The sequence below is a fragment of the Echiichthys vipera genome (assembly GCF_963691815.1).
Source record: "Echiichthys vipera genome assembly, chromosome: 8".
NCBI lineage: Eukaryota > Metazoa > Chordata > Actinopteri > Perciformes > Trachinidae > Echiichthys > Echiichthys vipera.
Window position 1 is genome coordinate 7450113 of NC_139833.1, and position 16791 is coordinate 7466903.

Genomic DNA, 16791 nt, shown 5'->3' on the forward strand with positions numbered 1-16791 from the left:
TGCGTGATTTACTACTTTGCGGGTGGATCTGTCCTGAACTAAATAAAATAATCCCTTTGGAAGTTTTATGCATGTTGTTTTGGCTGTTTGTCAGATGATTAACCTAAAATTGCTTCAAAGTTGACTAGATTGTCATATGACAGCCTGGAGGTTTAACATTCAACGCAGAGTGTGTATTTATCAGCAGAAGATGGTAATGTGTAAACCAGAGACTGCTCCAGAGACACATTTGAAAACTGTGTTTCCCCTGAATTCATTTGGTTATAAAATCATAATCACAGCTAAAGTCAGTGTGATTATTAAAATGTCAAATCTACCTCTCAAACAGACAAAGCAAGTGAGCATTTGGATGCACTTTCGTTACCAAAACCAACAACAATACAGTAGATAAACCCTCATATGTGTGACTGGATTGATGTCAGAGAAGAAAACACTCTGTAGAACAAAGTAAACAGTGGCAGAAATTATACTAAGACAAGATGGAAGTGTAAACAACAACAACAGAAAAGGTAAATAAGTAAAAAATCAACAAAACAAAAGATACATTATAAGAAAATACAAAACGTTTACAAGACAAGTTGGAGTCAAAACGGAGATAAATGTTCACCCACAACTAAAAATATAGAAATAGAAATAAAATCGAATGAAAAGTGAAGCATTTTTGTTTCCCTCTTGACCTTCAGGTGAGGTGGAGTCGTTCTGTGCTGACCTGAGCGGGCGGCTGCACATCAACACTGTGGTCCGCATCGGTGTGGACAAGCTGCACGACTTGCTCTTCTCCGCCGACACACACTTCATCCAGCACCTCTTCTCTCAGCGACACTTTACTGGTAAGTAAAACACACAAATGTCATGGTCCAAACTTTGGAAATGCTTGTAGATATTTTCTCCACTGTTACACATGGCTTTAATAATGTTGTGAAGATCCTACATTGCCCAGAATGCATTTCAACAGAACTTGCATTAACTTGTTTCATAGCGTTAAGCTCGAGAGAGCAAGTTTTTCCTGTTGACAGTTGACGGTTGGAGCCCAGTGTTTGTTGTTGCTCTGCTGCTTACTGGACTATTGTCTGTCACTGAAGCCTGATGTTTGATGTTGGTACTGATATTTGATGTACTGCTGGTATCTATTTCTGTTGCTGCCACAGTGTTCGTCATCCAGTAGTACAGGGGAGATACACCAGCAAACACCTCCACTTGTTATCTTTTAATTTGTGGAAACCTCTTTTTGGTGATGTTTTTTATGAAGCTAAAAAATACGAGTCAGGGTTCCCGCGTGTCCTGGAAAAAACGGCAGCCGTATGACACTCCAAAGTGGGAATGCTCCCTGTGTATTGCAGCTCCTATGTCAGTCAATCCACAGGGGGCGGAGGGGTCAAGTCTACTTTTTCCAGAGACGAGCGGGTTAAATGTGTCAATTTTAGCCCTACTGGAAAATTATATAACCGTTTGTGAGCAACAGCTGTCTTTTAAAGCAAAACTCCTGTAAATGTCCTGGATAGTGATCTCTTAAAAAGAGAGGAAGCCCTGACAAATGTAGTGAAGTACCCCCTGACCACCCCTCAGACACATGCTGTATCCCACTGTTTTGTGCCACTAATGAGGGCGCCACACTGGCAGTTTACGCTGTGTTAACCACTCTGCATTACTGGTTCTTCTCTTCTTCGGCTGCTTTGTAACTGTACAGATATTTTTGAGTTGACATGCTGATCATTTTGGTAATCTTTGTATAAATTCAGCGTATATTTTCTTCTGTAGAGGTTTAAATGAGGTGAAGCTGTCGAGTTGAATTGGCCAGTGGCTCCCCCAGTAGGAAGCCCAGCCCGCTTGGGAACACTGTGTAGCTCTAATTGGGGCATTTCTTTCTTTCTTTTGATGGAGCATGGATCAACCCTCTGTTTCTCTCTCTTTCTCTCTCCCTTCAACCCCTCTGGATCTCTTGGTCTCTCTCCTTTTCATTTATAGACTCTCGGACGTTTCTGTCCTTGCACTCTCTTATTTTAACAAAATCTCTTGGGACTTTTTAAAAATCTTGTTCCCTTTTGACTCACTCGTGTTCTCCATCTTTTTTCTCTCTCTCTCTTAGACCTTGCGGTGGGTGAATGGCAGCAGGACAGCAGCAGTGGGAATACCAGCCGTGTGCTTAGCTACACCATCGCCCTCAACAACCCCCTCGGCCCCAAGACTGCCCCTGTGGTGGAGACGCAGGTTAGTCCTTGACAAACACTGGGCTTTTTCTTTATTTAGCCCTCTGGCACACAGGCCTTTCTAAAGGAAAATAACTGAGGCATAAACACTGTGCTTATTTAGCTTTAACTGGAGGGAAACTTTCTCCATAGTCGTATTTAGTTGTGTCTCTGATGGTTCCAGTTTTGCGCCCAGATAGGGTTCCAGTGCATGCGCCAGTACTTAAAGTGATTATCTATTGTAACATGAACAATTAATCTTGACACATCATGAAAACAAATGAAGAAATCAATTTGGAGATAAAATATCTACAATCTGGAAATAATGTTCCATCTGCTCAGACCAAATCATTTCTGCCATACAGTTAAAACTATAACATCATCGTCCTTCAGTTACATGATAGTTATATCTTATCTAGAAGTTCATTTGAAATGTTTATCAAGCTTATGTACATTTCTTCCTCCTAGCATTTTGAATCATTTTTGTGTTCAGAAGTAATTAATCACATTCTTTCTATCAAAAACTGACTGGTGAATTGTTGTGACATGTCAGTGTTCAATGTACTGTTGTCATTTTTGTTACCATTTACACCTGGCGTTAAAATGTACCCGAAACACTCTGAGGATGGATTGTAATCTGATCGGTTAAACCATTTTTAGAGATGGTCAGGGATGCGGCGTAACTACATTGATCACAAGTCTAAACGCAAATCTGTTTTGAATCCACATTCAACCACTACCAGCACCGGCCTCTGACGGCTCCAGACGAGAGGCAGCGCAAAACTTTCAGCTCAGACACAAAGAACAGCTCCATGCCAAAACTACAGAAAAATGAAAAATGAAATAAACTGAATCACAGTGCAGCCTGATGTGGTGTCCTTGCTGGGAGCTGAAGCCAGAGCAGCCGGTGCTTTTGGATGGTACACCTACATAACTTCCCCAAACTGCATTTCAATTCCGTCCTGTTTCCTGTGCGGCAGTGCGGCTTCTTTGTGCAGCAGCAGCAGACGGATGGCCACCTCACGCAGCAGGAGGAGACAATGACGTTTGTTTGTTTGAGCTGGACAGAGTGATGGGATATCAGTCAGATCTCAGTGTAGAACTAGAGAATGTGGTAATACCAGGTGTAAATGGGTTCATTGGCTACCTTTTCCCTAGAACACTGTATTTATTAATACACTGAATACAGAACACAGAAACATACAGAGACTCAAGGCCAAGTTATGCTAGAAAAGAAATGGTTCATATTATTTGTTGGAAATCAAAATTGTTTATTAAAAGCCAGCTGTGTATAGAGAGGGGAGGAGATGTGATATGGTTTCAACATGGGAATAACCAATTTTCATTCGGTGTCTCCTGGAAGACGTTAGTACTGTTGCACTCAGTTGTTTACAAAGACGCCATTACTACTGCAGCAGATGTGTCATCATGGTTTTGTTATATATCAGAGGAAACCAAAGTTTGCATACTATTAACTACGCACCTCCACTCTCCTTTCTGCCTTCAGACGTTGCATAAGAGCAGCGCCCGGGGCGAGTGCTTCGTGGTGGACTCGGAGGTCATCACCTCAGGCATCCCCTACCAGGACTACTTCTACACTGTCCACAGATACTGCCTCACCTCCATTAACAAGCACAAGAGTCGTCTCAGGTAGGGTTGTTGTTGCTGTTTATTGGTGTAATCATTGTGGGAAGGATTAAGCTTTGAGCTCACGCATTGACTGTGAAATCCACGGTGACCGTCTCACTCAGGATTTTTCACATGTTGAAATCCTTCGCTCCCCTATGACAGCTTATCGATTTCACGGCTGTTACTGGATTTATTCTGTTCATCTTGTCCTTTCTTGGTAGGTTTCATGATAAAAAACAATTCATTTTCTATTTTTTTTCTATCCTTAATAAGACAAGACAGGAGCTCCAGCTAATGCTTTTTACTAAACACAATATAAGGATAAACAGCACCACTACATGTTATAGAAGCCAGTTGCGTCAGTGCGGTATGAAGTTAATAGGATTTGCAAAAGGAACAGTAAAATCAAACCAAACCGACAATGACCCATCTTCAGAGCACAAGTTGCACGTCTGCTGCACGACGCAGAAGTGAGAGAGAGCGAGAGAGCGAGAGAGAGAGAGAGAGAGCGCACTGTCATGTTTCATCACCTCTTTACATTTGATCCATATGATCCTTGTTTACACGTGTGCCGTCAACTACTCAACTACAGTTTGCATCACCTATTTTGCTGCGAATTAAGTGCCTCAGCCTTGGGACCAGACACTTGCATATGAGTTAATCCCATCAGAGCTTTCTCTCCCTTGTTTCGTCAAGTCCCCCTTGCTGCTTTCCCGATAATTCGGTCAGTACTAATTTTAAACACCTACTGGTGGTGATGCTTTTATTTCCCAGCCCATTTTGCATGACCTTTTTCTTTCTCACTTCTGCAGACAATACCAGCCAGACATACTTCCAGCACTGGGTGTATGTACGTCAGCCTCTCAGGGTCAATAGCAAGTGCATCTTTCTCAGCGCTTCGCACAGATCAAAATATCAACAATCCCAGAGGAAGAAAAAGAACATGCAGACACAAAAGTTTCTCCACTGACAGTAGCCTCAGTAGACTATTATGCAATGTGGCTGCAAGACATGTTTTGCTTTGACTGTCTCGCTGTCTGTGTCTCACTCCCTGTTTCGCTAGTGTTGTTTATGTGGAGCAGTTTAATTATATGCTATATTTAGAAGGATTTCATCACTTTACCTTTCCGTCACACAGCTCTGTTTAAGTTTACACCGGGGGAACTGAAGCTGTCATCTACGCTCTTGTTAAAGCCACCCCACTCCATTGACACAAACAGTAATTTTACCTCGCAGAAGACAGGAGTTGGTGGTCTACCGCTGCTACAATCAGCTAGTTTGTTTGTTAGTTTTGTTACTTTCAAACACCAAAGTCACACAAAAACAAACCAACCAATAGAGGCAGCGGTAGACCAACAGCTCCCTCTTTCCGCGATGTCAAATTCCTGTTTTTTTCAATGGAGTCTGGTGGCTTCAGTTCCCAGCGTGTTAACGTCATCAGTGTATTCTCACAGGGAGGTAAAGCTACTGTAATAACTGCTATTTCCCTTTGACACTGATCAATCCAATGGACAACTGAAAGTCATGGGAAATGTATGATATCTTTAACTGAGAACAGTTCTGATTTAATGTTAGAGCAATACAGAGCGGGTTGAATTTCCCTTCATAAAGATTATGAAAGGTGTTTTTTTTGACGCATTAGATCATCTACATATGTTTTAAACAGGCTTTGTTTGCTTTTCCTCTGCACAGAGTTTCCTCAGACATCTGCTACAGGAAGCAGCCGTGGAGCCTGGTGAAAGCATTGATTGAAAAGAACACCTGGAGCGGCATTGAGGAGTACTACAGACACATGGGTGAGTCACGTGGTCTGTATGCACAGAGCTCTTTAAAACTGAACTGACCTTTTCAGGCTTATTTCCCTTCTGTAAATAACTGGACAAAGGCAAAGTGAAACTACGTGAGCAGGAAACACTTACACATAGAAACCAAATGCACAGGTTCATGTTACAGAACAAAAACGACGTGTTTATTTGATCAATGGTTTAATGTTTAAAATATAAACTTGTTATAATTTGACAGATCAAGGCTTTTAACACTAGAAATGTTTGATTTGTATTTAAATTCCACCTCCACTCAATAAAGTATTCTACTTATTGTTACTTCACTTGACTTGAGCTTCACTGTGCAGAATGATACATGTGCAGAGTCTGACACTAGAGGGTTGTTTTCACATTAATCTACTGACGGGAACATTTCTCACTGTTGTGCTCACCTCGAATCACAGTGTCTTGTATCCAGTCGTTAAACTTTAGAAATGAAAAATATTTGCATACACTGTACCCACAAATATTACTTAAATACAGAAATGTCTGGTCAAAGAACACCAAGTTATTAAGTGTAAGCATTTGTACTTAAATAGTTTTGATACTAAAGTGCTACTTTTTCTTATTTAATTAATACTTTTTTCCTAAATATGTGTTCTGGTTGGTAGTCAGCCATGTTGTAACAGTTCGGACGGAGAGCCCCACCTTACAATCCTGTGTATTTCAAATCCTCCATCTATGCATTTCCCTCCACGCAGAGAGCGAAGTGAGCAAGTTGGAGACGCTCCTGCAGACTGAGGTTTCCGTGGTAACCACAGGCGAAGCAGTGGGCGCGGATGCTGCCAAGACCCCACCGGCCCTGCGTCGGCGCAAACGCACCTGCTCTCGACGGCCGGGCGAGAAGGAGCGAGAGAGGGAGGGAGGAGGCATGGGCTCCGGAGACCGAGGGGACAGAGGAGTCGGAGAGGAGAGGGACCGGAGAGAAACCAGTAAGTCACCCAGGATACAGCTGTTGAGGGGCTTTGGGCCAGTGTTGGGAACTTCAATCCTCGGCTGTCACCAATGGTTAAGCTCATACAGTCAAGCAAGAAAACCTGAAACCATCTTCTGTGCGATACTGTCCTCTAGTGGATGTCTCAGGAGCTGCTTTCCAGAAAACATTAGTCCTCCAGGGGGAAATAAAGAGACTCCCCACGCTGATTGATTTGCAGCCTTTAAAACACAATGATCAGTAACAAACCTATACTGTCATTTTTTAGGTGGTCAGTATATGAAGCTGGGAGAGCGATCACGTGGTGGAGGACCCAACAGTATATCCACCATCCTCCTCATCGTCAGCTTCATGTAAGTTCAAGTGTGTGTTTACTGTGTGTTTACTGTGTGTTGGTGACATTGAGTCCATGCTTTTCTGAACCCTCGGCTTCCCTTCTGGCTGTAATAACTTTAGGCAGTTTCCAGCATGTTCTATGTTTTTCGTATGTCTTGTTCACCAGCCATCTCACACAGAATGAGATGAGCTTTTCAGAATAGAGATGTTGTATAAGAAAAGGGTCTTTCTGAGTGTACGTAGTACGATTTACACATAAAATAATGTGTCCCTGCATACGGTTCGTGTCCTTAGTTATACAGTGCGTCCTTTCCTGTATTGTTTAATGCAACTTAAATGGGTGGACTCTGTCCTTTCGATTTTCTCGACAACCGTTCATCCGATTGACTTCACACTTGTGTTGCTGCGGACGTTCTTGAGATCTATGGGACATATTTAATAGAAATTCATTATGTACACATTGTATAATGTATAAAATGAGTTGTAACATTGTAGCTCAAACATTAAACCTTCAGTGATGTAATTCTCGTAATGAACTCTTTTGTTCCTGGTTCTAGCCTTGTCCCAAATAGCTAGCTGTTGACACATAAACTCTGGGATAGCTAGGGGACGCGCTATGTCATGGCAGGTGTAATCTCACATTGCCAGATCTCAACAGCGCTGTGGACAACGGTGTCCTTGCAAAAAAGACAATGGAGAGTCTAACATGGGCTTGTGAAAGGGCCCCTAGATGTTTAACTTAACTATCCCTGTGCGGCACATCCAGAGCCAGCTACGACCGGTGTATCGCTCAGGAGCACAAGCAAGCGCAGTGTCGAGTGTAAAATTATTTGGTTGAGCGGTTCTCAAGGAATAGCAACTGGAGGCCAAGCATTGCGCCCGTTCAGAACAGGCAGGTTGAATGTGCACTGCACTGATTTAGTGGAATTTCAGGAGTTCCTCGCTGATCAAATCTCTGGTTTGATTGTATATCTTTGATTATTTTGCTGTCTTCGTTCTATCCGCGTCTGAATGCTCCCTTATTCAGACATGTTGGATATCGATCTTGTGCATACTAACAACCTCACTATGGCTTTCTTGCCTTTTCTCTTCTCTTTCTTTTCCTTTCTGCAATACTTCTTGTGAATAGGATCTGTATCAGGTTCGTATAAGAGGCTTTGATTTTATACCACTGACTGCATAAATAGAAACTGTAAAACACAGGAAAAATCCACCCTTTGACACTTTTAGAAAGGAAAAGAAACAACTGATAATGAGCGTTATTACGTCCAGACTGCAGCTTGATGAATAGTGACGACCAGTTACAAACAAGGTGAAAAACCAGTAACATTGATGGAGAAAGGACCTTCAGCGGATAGTTAAACCGCCCGGTGGATCATTGGCTTCCCACTCATAAACCTGACACACATCCAAGTCGTCTCCACACAGACGGGCCTCTGACATCATGGGGGACCCCTTTTATCATGGACATCCACTGTTCACCCCAGGCTCAGAGCCAAACTTGCACTGACTAACTGAGAAACGACCTTTTCCTTTTGGCCGTGGACAGTCTGCTGAACACAGAACAACTCCTCCTAAAATAACTGCTGCTAATGCAATAACTGTAATAACTGTTAATAACTGTAATAACTGTGTTCTTACATCCACCTTTGGTTCTCTATTTTCCATTATTTTGTTTGCGTCTGTAGGTTTGTTCTGTCTGTCAATATGGTGTTAGTCACTGCTTTATGAATATATTTAGTGTAGTTTCTGTAAAGTGTCCAGCTCATTACAATTCGACATTTGCACAGATATATAATGTATACTGTTTTTATTTGTGCTTATTTATATATGCTACTTAACTGTGTGGACTGCTGCCAAAACAAAATTCACTGCATTTTAAATTCAGTGACAATAAAACATCTCATCTTAGCGCTGAATCAGAATTGTGTCGCAAGTAACTTGTATATCGACATATCATTATACACAGTTACGTAGTCTTAATTTCTAATAACAAGCACATACTAACTCTCATTTCTCATCATCATATTTTGCACTGAAGTTCTTGATAAATTGAGAAAATACTTTTCATTTGTGACATAGTTAAACATACACTGGAGTAAACAAAATAGGTGCAATTACCTGCGACACATGCTTTATTGGGTGATATACAGTATATCATTATCAGGACAGAAGATGTTGGCGATATCATCCAGCGCTATGTTATTATATAAATGTATCAGTATATTTAATTACAATATAGTAATATAGTTATAATATAGTTCACATAAAGGCAGGTCGTGTCCTTCGACAGTTTTAAGGAAACGAAACGCAAACTTACACTCCCACGCGCCCCCGTCCGCTTATTATTACACATGTAACTACGGTGAACATAAGAGAAAATATGGTTATTATAGTAGATATTTGAAAAGGGGAACGCTGCATTGCATTCTGGTCCATGGGAGCTAGTGCCAGTGGAGACACTGATGTCAGTGTGATTGTTGAAATCTAAAAAACTAGTCCTTGTCCAGGTGTTATACTGTAAATATTTCATAATGGCATTAAAACTGGAGCAGTTATGAATAGGAAACCAAAAATACAGCAAAATATTCTGCTGAGGGATGCAACATGTACAGTATAACAGTAATAGTTGTTTGCAACACTGGCATCCGTGTCAGGGTGGATTTCTCCTGCAATAAAATCCCATTGTGTTGTGAATAAGAGCTGTTTTTGAGCATTTTCAAGTCCGTATATGAGACGACTGTCCTCTCTCTCTCTCTCTCTCTCTCTCTCTCTGTCCCTGTCAGTCTGGTGGTGCTGGTGGCTCTTAACATGCTGCTCTTCTACAAGCTGTACGCTCTGGAAAGAGCGGCCCATACACTGGAGACATGGCACTCTTACTCGGTTGCTGACAGGTAAACACACCGGCACTGTTTTCCGTACAAAGATAGACTCTGTGTTAATTGGCGAGTGGTCACAGGTTGATGGAGTTATTCTGGTGGGAGCTGAGGTGTGAAATATCCCTCAGAGTTTTAAGTTATTGTATAGCAACAAATCTCTATTCATTTTTTGTAAGGTAAGTAAACGAAATTCATAATAATCAGTATTAAAGGGATAGTTCTGCTTTATTGAAGTGCGGTTGTATGACGTTCGTTTCGATAGTGTGTCACCTACAGTAGATAACAGTTAGCAAGCCGCCAGTTACTAATGGTTACAGGAATTATAATGACTCTGCACTTGTTCTTTCCTCTTCCCCTCATTTCCCCTCCTCCTCCTCCTCCTCTCCTCAGTCCTTTGCCTCAGACAGCTGGAGAGTGGGCTCAGGTCCTGCAGCTTCAGAGGCAGTTTCACCAGGCTCAGCTCAGCAAGTGGCAGCAGATCCTGCAGTCCTCTGTCACGCTTCTCGACCAGGTGTGTGTGTGTGTGTGTGTGTGTGTGCTTTACCTGTGTGAAGTAAAATGCTTTTTAGTGCACATCTGCAGGGACAAGTCAGCAAACCACTTGTGTTATATACAATCCAGCACATCACTGCATTTTGTAATCCGGTATATCTCACCTGACCTCTCTCTCTCACTCCCCCCAAATCACCCCATCCATGTTTATGTCCCAGATGAAGCAGTCTTTAGAAAAGCTCCACCGGGGCATCGTGGTCCCAGAGATGCAGCAGGATCCCCCCGATGATACCCTGACTGAGGCCTGAACCCCGCCTCTTCTGGTCGACAACCCCACCCCCTGACTGTCTCCCATCTCCGACCACACCCTGGTGGACTGGTAGAGTAGAAAAGACTTCACACAGTTTGCTCTTTCCCTCATTTCCAAATTGAAAAAACCAGGAGTGGGACATGCAAGGGGGCACAACATTAACCACAACTCTTCTCACCTGACTGACTTGAAATGGCGACGTTCGCCTTCAGCCTCAACCAACTTCAGTGAACTCATTCACTCCGGAAGCTTTCAGGACCACAGCAATAATTTACCTACAGCTGCAAGTCACCTGTACGTAGTGTGTGGAAACAGGCCACTGGTGGGCCGATACAGACCATCCACTCCTCGAGAATCATAGAGACATTTCAAAGTGGCCAACCGCCTTTCAGAATAACTTTAACTCAGACCTCCTTCATTTTCAGAACCCCCTATTTTATGACTATCACAGACTTCAGTTCCAGACGTGCAACATTTCACAGGGATCATTGATTCTGGAAAGTGGGAGCTCTTCCTCTCCTAGTCCTGGGAACAGTTAGATACCTTTGCCTCTATAGTGAACGCCTGCTGAAACAAAAAGTGGGGAGGGGGCACCGCCTGCTGTGTGGATGTGATGAACAAACACCATAGAAAGAGAAGGAAGAGGGAGCAGGACGCCTCTCTCGCTCTTTCCGTCAGGGATTTGTTCCTCCGCGTTCGAGTCGAGCCCCTTCCAAAGGCCGCGAATCCTTCGCGGAAGGGGATGAGGAACCTTTCAACACCGAGACACTTTAGTTTTCACCTTTATTTTTAGATGTAAATTCTACATCTGAGGACGAATCTCCAACACCGAACCCACTCCAAGTCCTTTCGGGGGTTTTATCTTCTTTCAAAATGAGTGTGTTGGGTCGTTCGGACTGTTACAGTATTTATTATTACCAATGACTTTGGATCTGAAGCCCCGTCCTGCTCTTCAGTCATCTGGTGTGTATTTTGTGCTCTGATTTGCTGTTGCAGTGCGGACCAAGAGGAGCTACGCGAGAACGATTACTGGTCACAGCAATAATGACAATAGTGATGCTAGTACTTTTTGAATGTTTCAAACAAAGTAGTATATAATATTAATAATGACGGATTGCGTGTGAATGTGCGTGGAGGCAAGTGAAAAGAGAAAAAAAAAAGAGAAACAAGCAAATACGATTTTGACTTGACAGATGAGTGCGAGTGTGTTCACGAGGAGTCCTCAATGTTTCATATCTCTTGAGCTTTTTTTTTTTTGTTTTTGTTGAGATCTCTCTTTCACGTTTGGTTGCTCAGTCTTTGTAGCGCGGGAGCCAGACATCAACCGTTCAGGAGTTAACGTAGAAAACCCTAAACGGCAGAACTGGGCCGGACATTTCAAAACAAAAAGGACCAACCAGGAGGAGAAGCCTAGGTGAAGAAAAAGGGAATCTTGTTTTGCAGTATTGTTTTTTTTCCCCTGTGTGTGTGTGTGTGCGTGTGTTTATAAGATTAATTTGACTTCACTTGTCTTCTCTTTTTATTCAGTTCATTTTCTATCTTTATTATTTTTGTCGTTTATTTTCAGCCCGTCCTCTCCACCCACTCAAAACCATCTCGCCCATCCGTACTCCCTGTTTGTTTGTTTTATTCTCACCACTCAGCCCCGCTCTTTCCTCTTATGTGCTCTTCCCCTTCACCCATGCTCTCTCTCTCTCTCTCCCTCTCTCTCTCTCTCTCTCTCTCTCCTCTCTCTCTCTCTCTCTCTCTCTCTCTCTCTCTCTCTCTCTCTCCCCCTCTCTCTCTCTGTCTCTGTGTCACTGAAAATGGCGGCTACAGAAGCATGCGGGCCACGCTGTGCATGGCCATCCATGGGTGACAAAATGGTGTAATATTTATTGGTTGAGGGGAGAGAGAGAGGCGGATGAGGAGCGGGGACGATAATGTACTGTAAAGATGTGATTGTACACCACACCATGGAGAGAAATGAAACGTTCTAAAAACATGCAACGACTCCTCGCTCATCTCTGAGTCTGTGTCTTTAACTCTGAAATATTTGAGTAACATTTTTCTTCTTGTTAGGACTGTTATCTTAGTCCAAAAAAAAAAGTCAAATACAACATCCGAAGCCCAAGTTGACGTATTTAAATCGTTTGCTTTGTCCAACGAACAGTCTAATAAAACCCCAAATATTCTGTTTTATATCATAAAAGACAAATATTAAGACAAATTCACATGTGAGAAGCTCGAACCAGACTTATTACTCAGGTAATCAATTATTGTTTAAGCTCAAGTTTCACAGTCACAAGTTTGAGTAGAAGATTCAAGACATCTCATGTTTGTCTTTTTAAAATGTACTTAACGATGCTGCAAATCAACATTTAATGATTATATTCATTGTTATTAAATCTGATGGTTAATTTCTAGATTTATTGTTTAGGAAGTATAAAAAAAAGCTGACTACTGAAGGCGCTTTCACAGTGTTTTGTCACCTTCACCCAAATGGCAGTGGACGTCTACTTACCATCTAATCTAATCTAACCATCCACACCACATCTACACACCCATGCGCAGCACGGGGAGCAATTCGGGGTGCAGTGTCTTGCCCAAGGACACTTCGACATGTAAAGCGGGGGAGGTGGGGATCGAACCATCAATCTCTTGAATGGAGGACAATCCACTCTTACACTGAGCCACAGTCACCCCACAGGCAACCAAGTTGACATCTTCAGTTGTTTTTTCATTTCCTGAATAACGATCCAAAGCCATCCTCAAACTTTTCTTTGTGCCCAACAAACCAAAACCAGAAGATATAAAAGATATAAACGGGAGAAAAGGAGTAAATCCTCACACTTGAGACTTAAATCTTTCATAAATGTCTTCAACATTTCAATTAGTCCAAAGAAAAAAAATATTATTTCCTGATGGTTGTCTCTTAGAAGTGAAACAATAATTAAGTTCTGGTACCAATCTTTTTTTAACAGAAGAAGAAGAATTCCTTTATTCATCCCGCAATGGGGAAATTCAATTTTCACTCTATTTGTTCATGTTACACACACAGGCCCGAAATACACACACATGCACAGACAGGACCTCTATACATGCAACGTGTGACAGTGGAGAGATGTTAGGGAGGGGGCTGCAAGTGACCAGCCACCAGTCCACGCTCCATTCATGGTCCACACAGGGACTCGAACCAGTGACCCTCCAGTTCCCAGCCAAGTCACCTATGGACTGAGCATCTGCCGCCCCTCAAGGTGTCTTAATTAACTTAAATTGAGCTTAATCAGCCATTTCAGCTTTTTCAAATGTGCAGGATCGAGGGGTGCAGGGGGGTGAACTCAGCATTATCTGGGCTTTTGAAGTGATGTGGTGATCTGTTATACCAGGAGATGGCAGCGTCATCAAACAGACTGACTGTGAGCAGCTCATTTTACAGTCAGATGTGATTGAAACTGCGTAAAAACTGTTTGGCTTTTCACAAGAATAGTTGTTGTTTACATCTCAAAAGGGGGGGGGGGGGGGGATAAGTCAGAAAAATGTCCATCCCATCAAGTTCCTACAGCCCAAAGTGACATCTTCAAATTAGTCTTTGTGCCCAACAGTGAAAAACCCCCAAAGATACAAAACTGAGAAAAGGAGTAAATCCTCACACTTGAGACGCTGGATCCAACAAATATGAACATTTTTGCATTTATAAATTACTTCAACAATTAAATCAGTCAAAAGAAAAAAAAATGAATAGAACAATCATGTTTTTTATTTGATGATTAAAACATAAAATTGTGCTTGTCTGGTGTCACACTTAACACACCACAAGATGAAGCAACACAACAACATTTGCAGGAAATACAAGCAACATATGAATAACCAGCAACGTCAACATATGGGCATAAAAAGTGATAATTGAAGATGCTACATTGTACTTTGTAATGATTTCTTTGTCTTCTTTATTCTCTATTAGTAGTGAAAACTAATGAAGTACTTTGGAACCATATTTTTAACTATTTTGCACTGGAGGCATATTAATTATAATAATATAAATGGTTCTTTTTCCCAGTTCAGCTTTTTAAAATGTGCAGTATCAGAGTTGACAGCAACTTTGTGAAGTTGAAGTAAATGCAGTGTTTGGACTCCTGTTGCTCGTCTCATGCCGGCTAAACAGGAATATAAATAACCAGTTTCTCTGCTGTTCTCGGCGTAAAGCACCATATCCCAAATCTGAGCATCACCAGGATACGTCTCATAAACGATATCTGCAGGTCCAAATGCAAATCCTGAAAGAAGACCGTGGAGAAGTTGTGCTCCATTTCTCCTCTCACTTGGCTGTCTCTGTTTTGACCTTTGTTCACGTTACAGCTGTTTGGAGCTCTGATTCTGTTTGTGACTCCGTCTGCAGGTGAGAACAACTCTCCAGCTCAGTGCATGAACATCGTGACTTAAAGAAACTAAATCAGTTCAAATGTTTAAAGGTTATTATAGTTAACTCAAAACGCTAGAAATTCACCGACCACGTTGATCATCATTCACTTCAACACTTTGATGTTTCAAACTCGCCACAAGATGGCTTCAACGTGAACAATTTCCACATCCTGTTCTAGGTTCTGTAATGCAGAGAAAGACCAGGAGGCACTCTATAGGTTTTGATTGCTTTCTGCATCAATGCTGGAGCACAATGAGGAGGGGGAGGAAGGTCAGGTGATGGGAACAGGTGCAAAGATCTGGGGAAGTGGGCATTTGCAACAAAAACCCAATCCAAAACAATGACCGAAGCCGACATTGTGACAAGTTCAGACTTCTGTTTTTCGCTCATATTCATGTTTTTCAGTCTGTTACATCGATTTATAGTGCTTCAGATGGTTTTGTTTCCACATCTATAGTGTTGTGTTTTATCATAATCATTACATCTCACACCCTTCTTTGTTCTTTGGCAAGGCAGGTTTATTTGTACAGCACAATTTAACAACAAGGCAATTCAAAGTGCTTCACACAAAACCTTAAAAGCATTGGGAGAAATAACACATGACACATAAAACATGTAAATGTAAAACACATAAAAGGTCATTTAAAAGACTTAAAACACAAACGGTCATTTAAAACATATAAAAGACGTAAAACACATAAAAGGTCATTTTTCAAACTTAAACAATGGTTACAGATGTGACGGTGCAGTTTACTGGAAAGCAGCGGCAAATGAAGCGGAGATTTGGCGATGATGAAAACAACCTGACTAGAAGAAGATTCCTTCATGCAGTCATGGCACATATCACGCAACTACAGCAATAACTCATCCTCGGGGCAAGGCCGGGCACATTTATTTATGTACTGTAGCTATTTTATATTCGTACAAGCAGCAAGTGATTTACAGAAAAAATTAAATGAAGACCTAACACAGGGTGGTGTGGTGGTGGTTAGCACTGTTGCTTCACAGAAAGAGGGTTCCTGGCTCAAAACCAGGCTGGGGCCGTTATGTGTGGAGTTTGCATGTTCTCCCTGTGTTTGCGTACTGTAGGTGTGAGGGCAGTGTGCACAGTGGTTAGAGCAGTCGCCCCATTAAAGAGGCAGAAGGTCCTTGAGGCAGAGGCCACAGGTTTGACTCTGACCTACAGCCCCCTCCTGGGTGTCTCCCCCCTCTCTCACTCACCCCATTTCCTATCTGTCTTATATAATAAAAGGCTTAAACTGCACAAAAATAACCTTTAAAAAAAGGAATAAAGGGTGAACTAGGTTGTACGTGTGAACTCGAGGACTTTTCCCTTGTCACTGTCTATTCTAATAATATTTAAAAAAACAACAGCGTGTTATTTAACCAATAACAGTATTTGGTCTGCATTCAAAACAGAGGTGGTCTGCATTTAACTCACACAAGTGCTGTATGTTGCACAGTATTAAAAGCAAAATGTAGTTTATCATGATGAGTGATTTCCATCACCTTAGCCAGGACAGACAATTTGGGGATAGAGAGATAATTGTTGCGTACAATAGAGCCACTTCCTTTCAACAGGGAGGAACAAAAGCAGATTTCCATATAAGGGACATTTAATGTGTGCCCAGGGGGAGTTAGTGTGATAAAATCAGCTGCTAGCTTTAATAAAAGAAGGCTCCAAATTAAGAGGACCTGCTGATGGAAGAGTGCTGTGGACCTCTGAGATTAATCAGACCGAATCTAAACGATCAATATAGTGACCATCAGAGAAAGCAGTAGGGGAATTTACATGAGTGA

General features: G+C 42.0%; 1 protein-coding gene across 2 annotated transcripts in view; it reads left to right on the forward strand.

The window, feature by feature from the left end:
- The window catches only part of gramd1a (GRAM domain containing 1A), a 35715-nt gene extending 23185 nt beyond the window's left edge, over positions 1 to 12530 (forward strand). For both annotated transcript variants that reach the window (XM_083918050.1, XM_083918051.1), the window contains 9 exons: positions 684 to 830; positions 2087 to 2208; positions 3694 to 3836; positions 5508 to 5611; positions 6340 to 6570; positions 6841 to 6925; positions 9695 to 9802; positions 10178 to 10298; positions 10498 to 12530. In XM_083918050.1, coding sequence (XP_083774176.1) covers positions 684 to 830; positions 2087 to 2208; positions 3694 to 3836; positions 5508 to 5611; positions 6340 to 6570; positions 6841 to 6925; positions 9695 to 9802; positions 10178 to 10298; positions 10498 to 10587 — 1151 coding nt within the window. In that variant the 3' untranslated portion in view covers positions 10588 to 12530. The remainder of the gene's footprint in view (positions 1 to 683; positions 831 to 2086; positions 2209 to 3693; positions 3837 to 5507; positions 5612 to 6339; positions 6571 to 6840; positions 6926 to 9694; positions 9803 to 10177; positions 10299 to 10497) is intronic.
- Positions 12531 to 16791: the final 4261 nt, after the last annotated feature.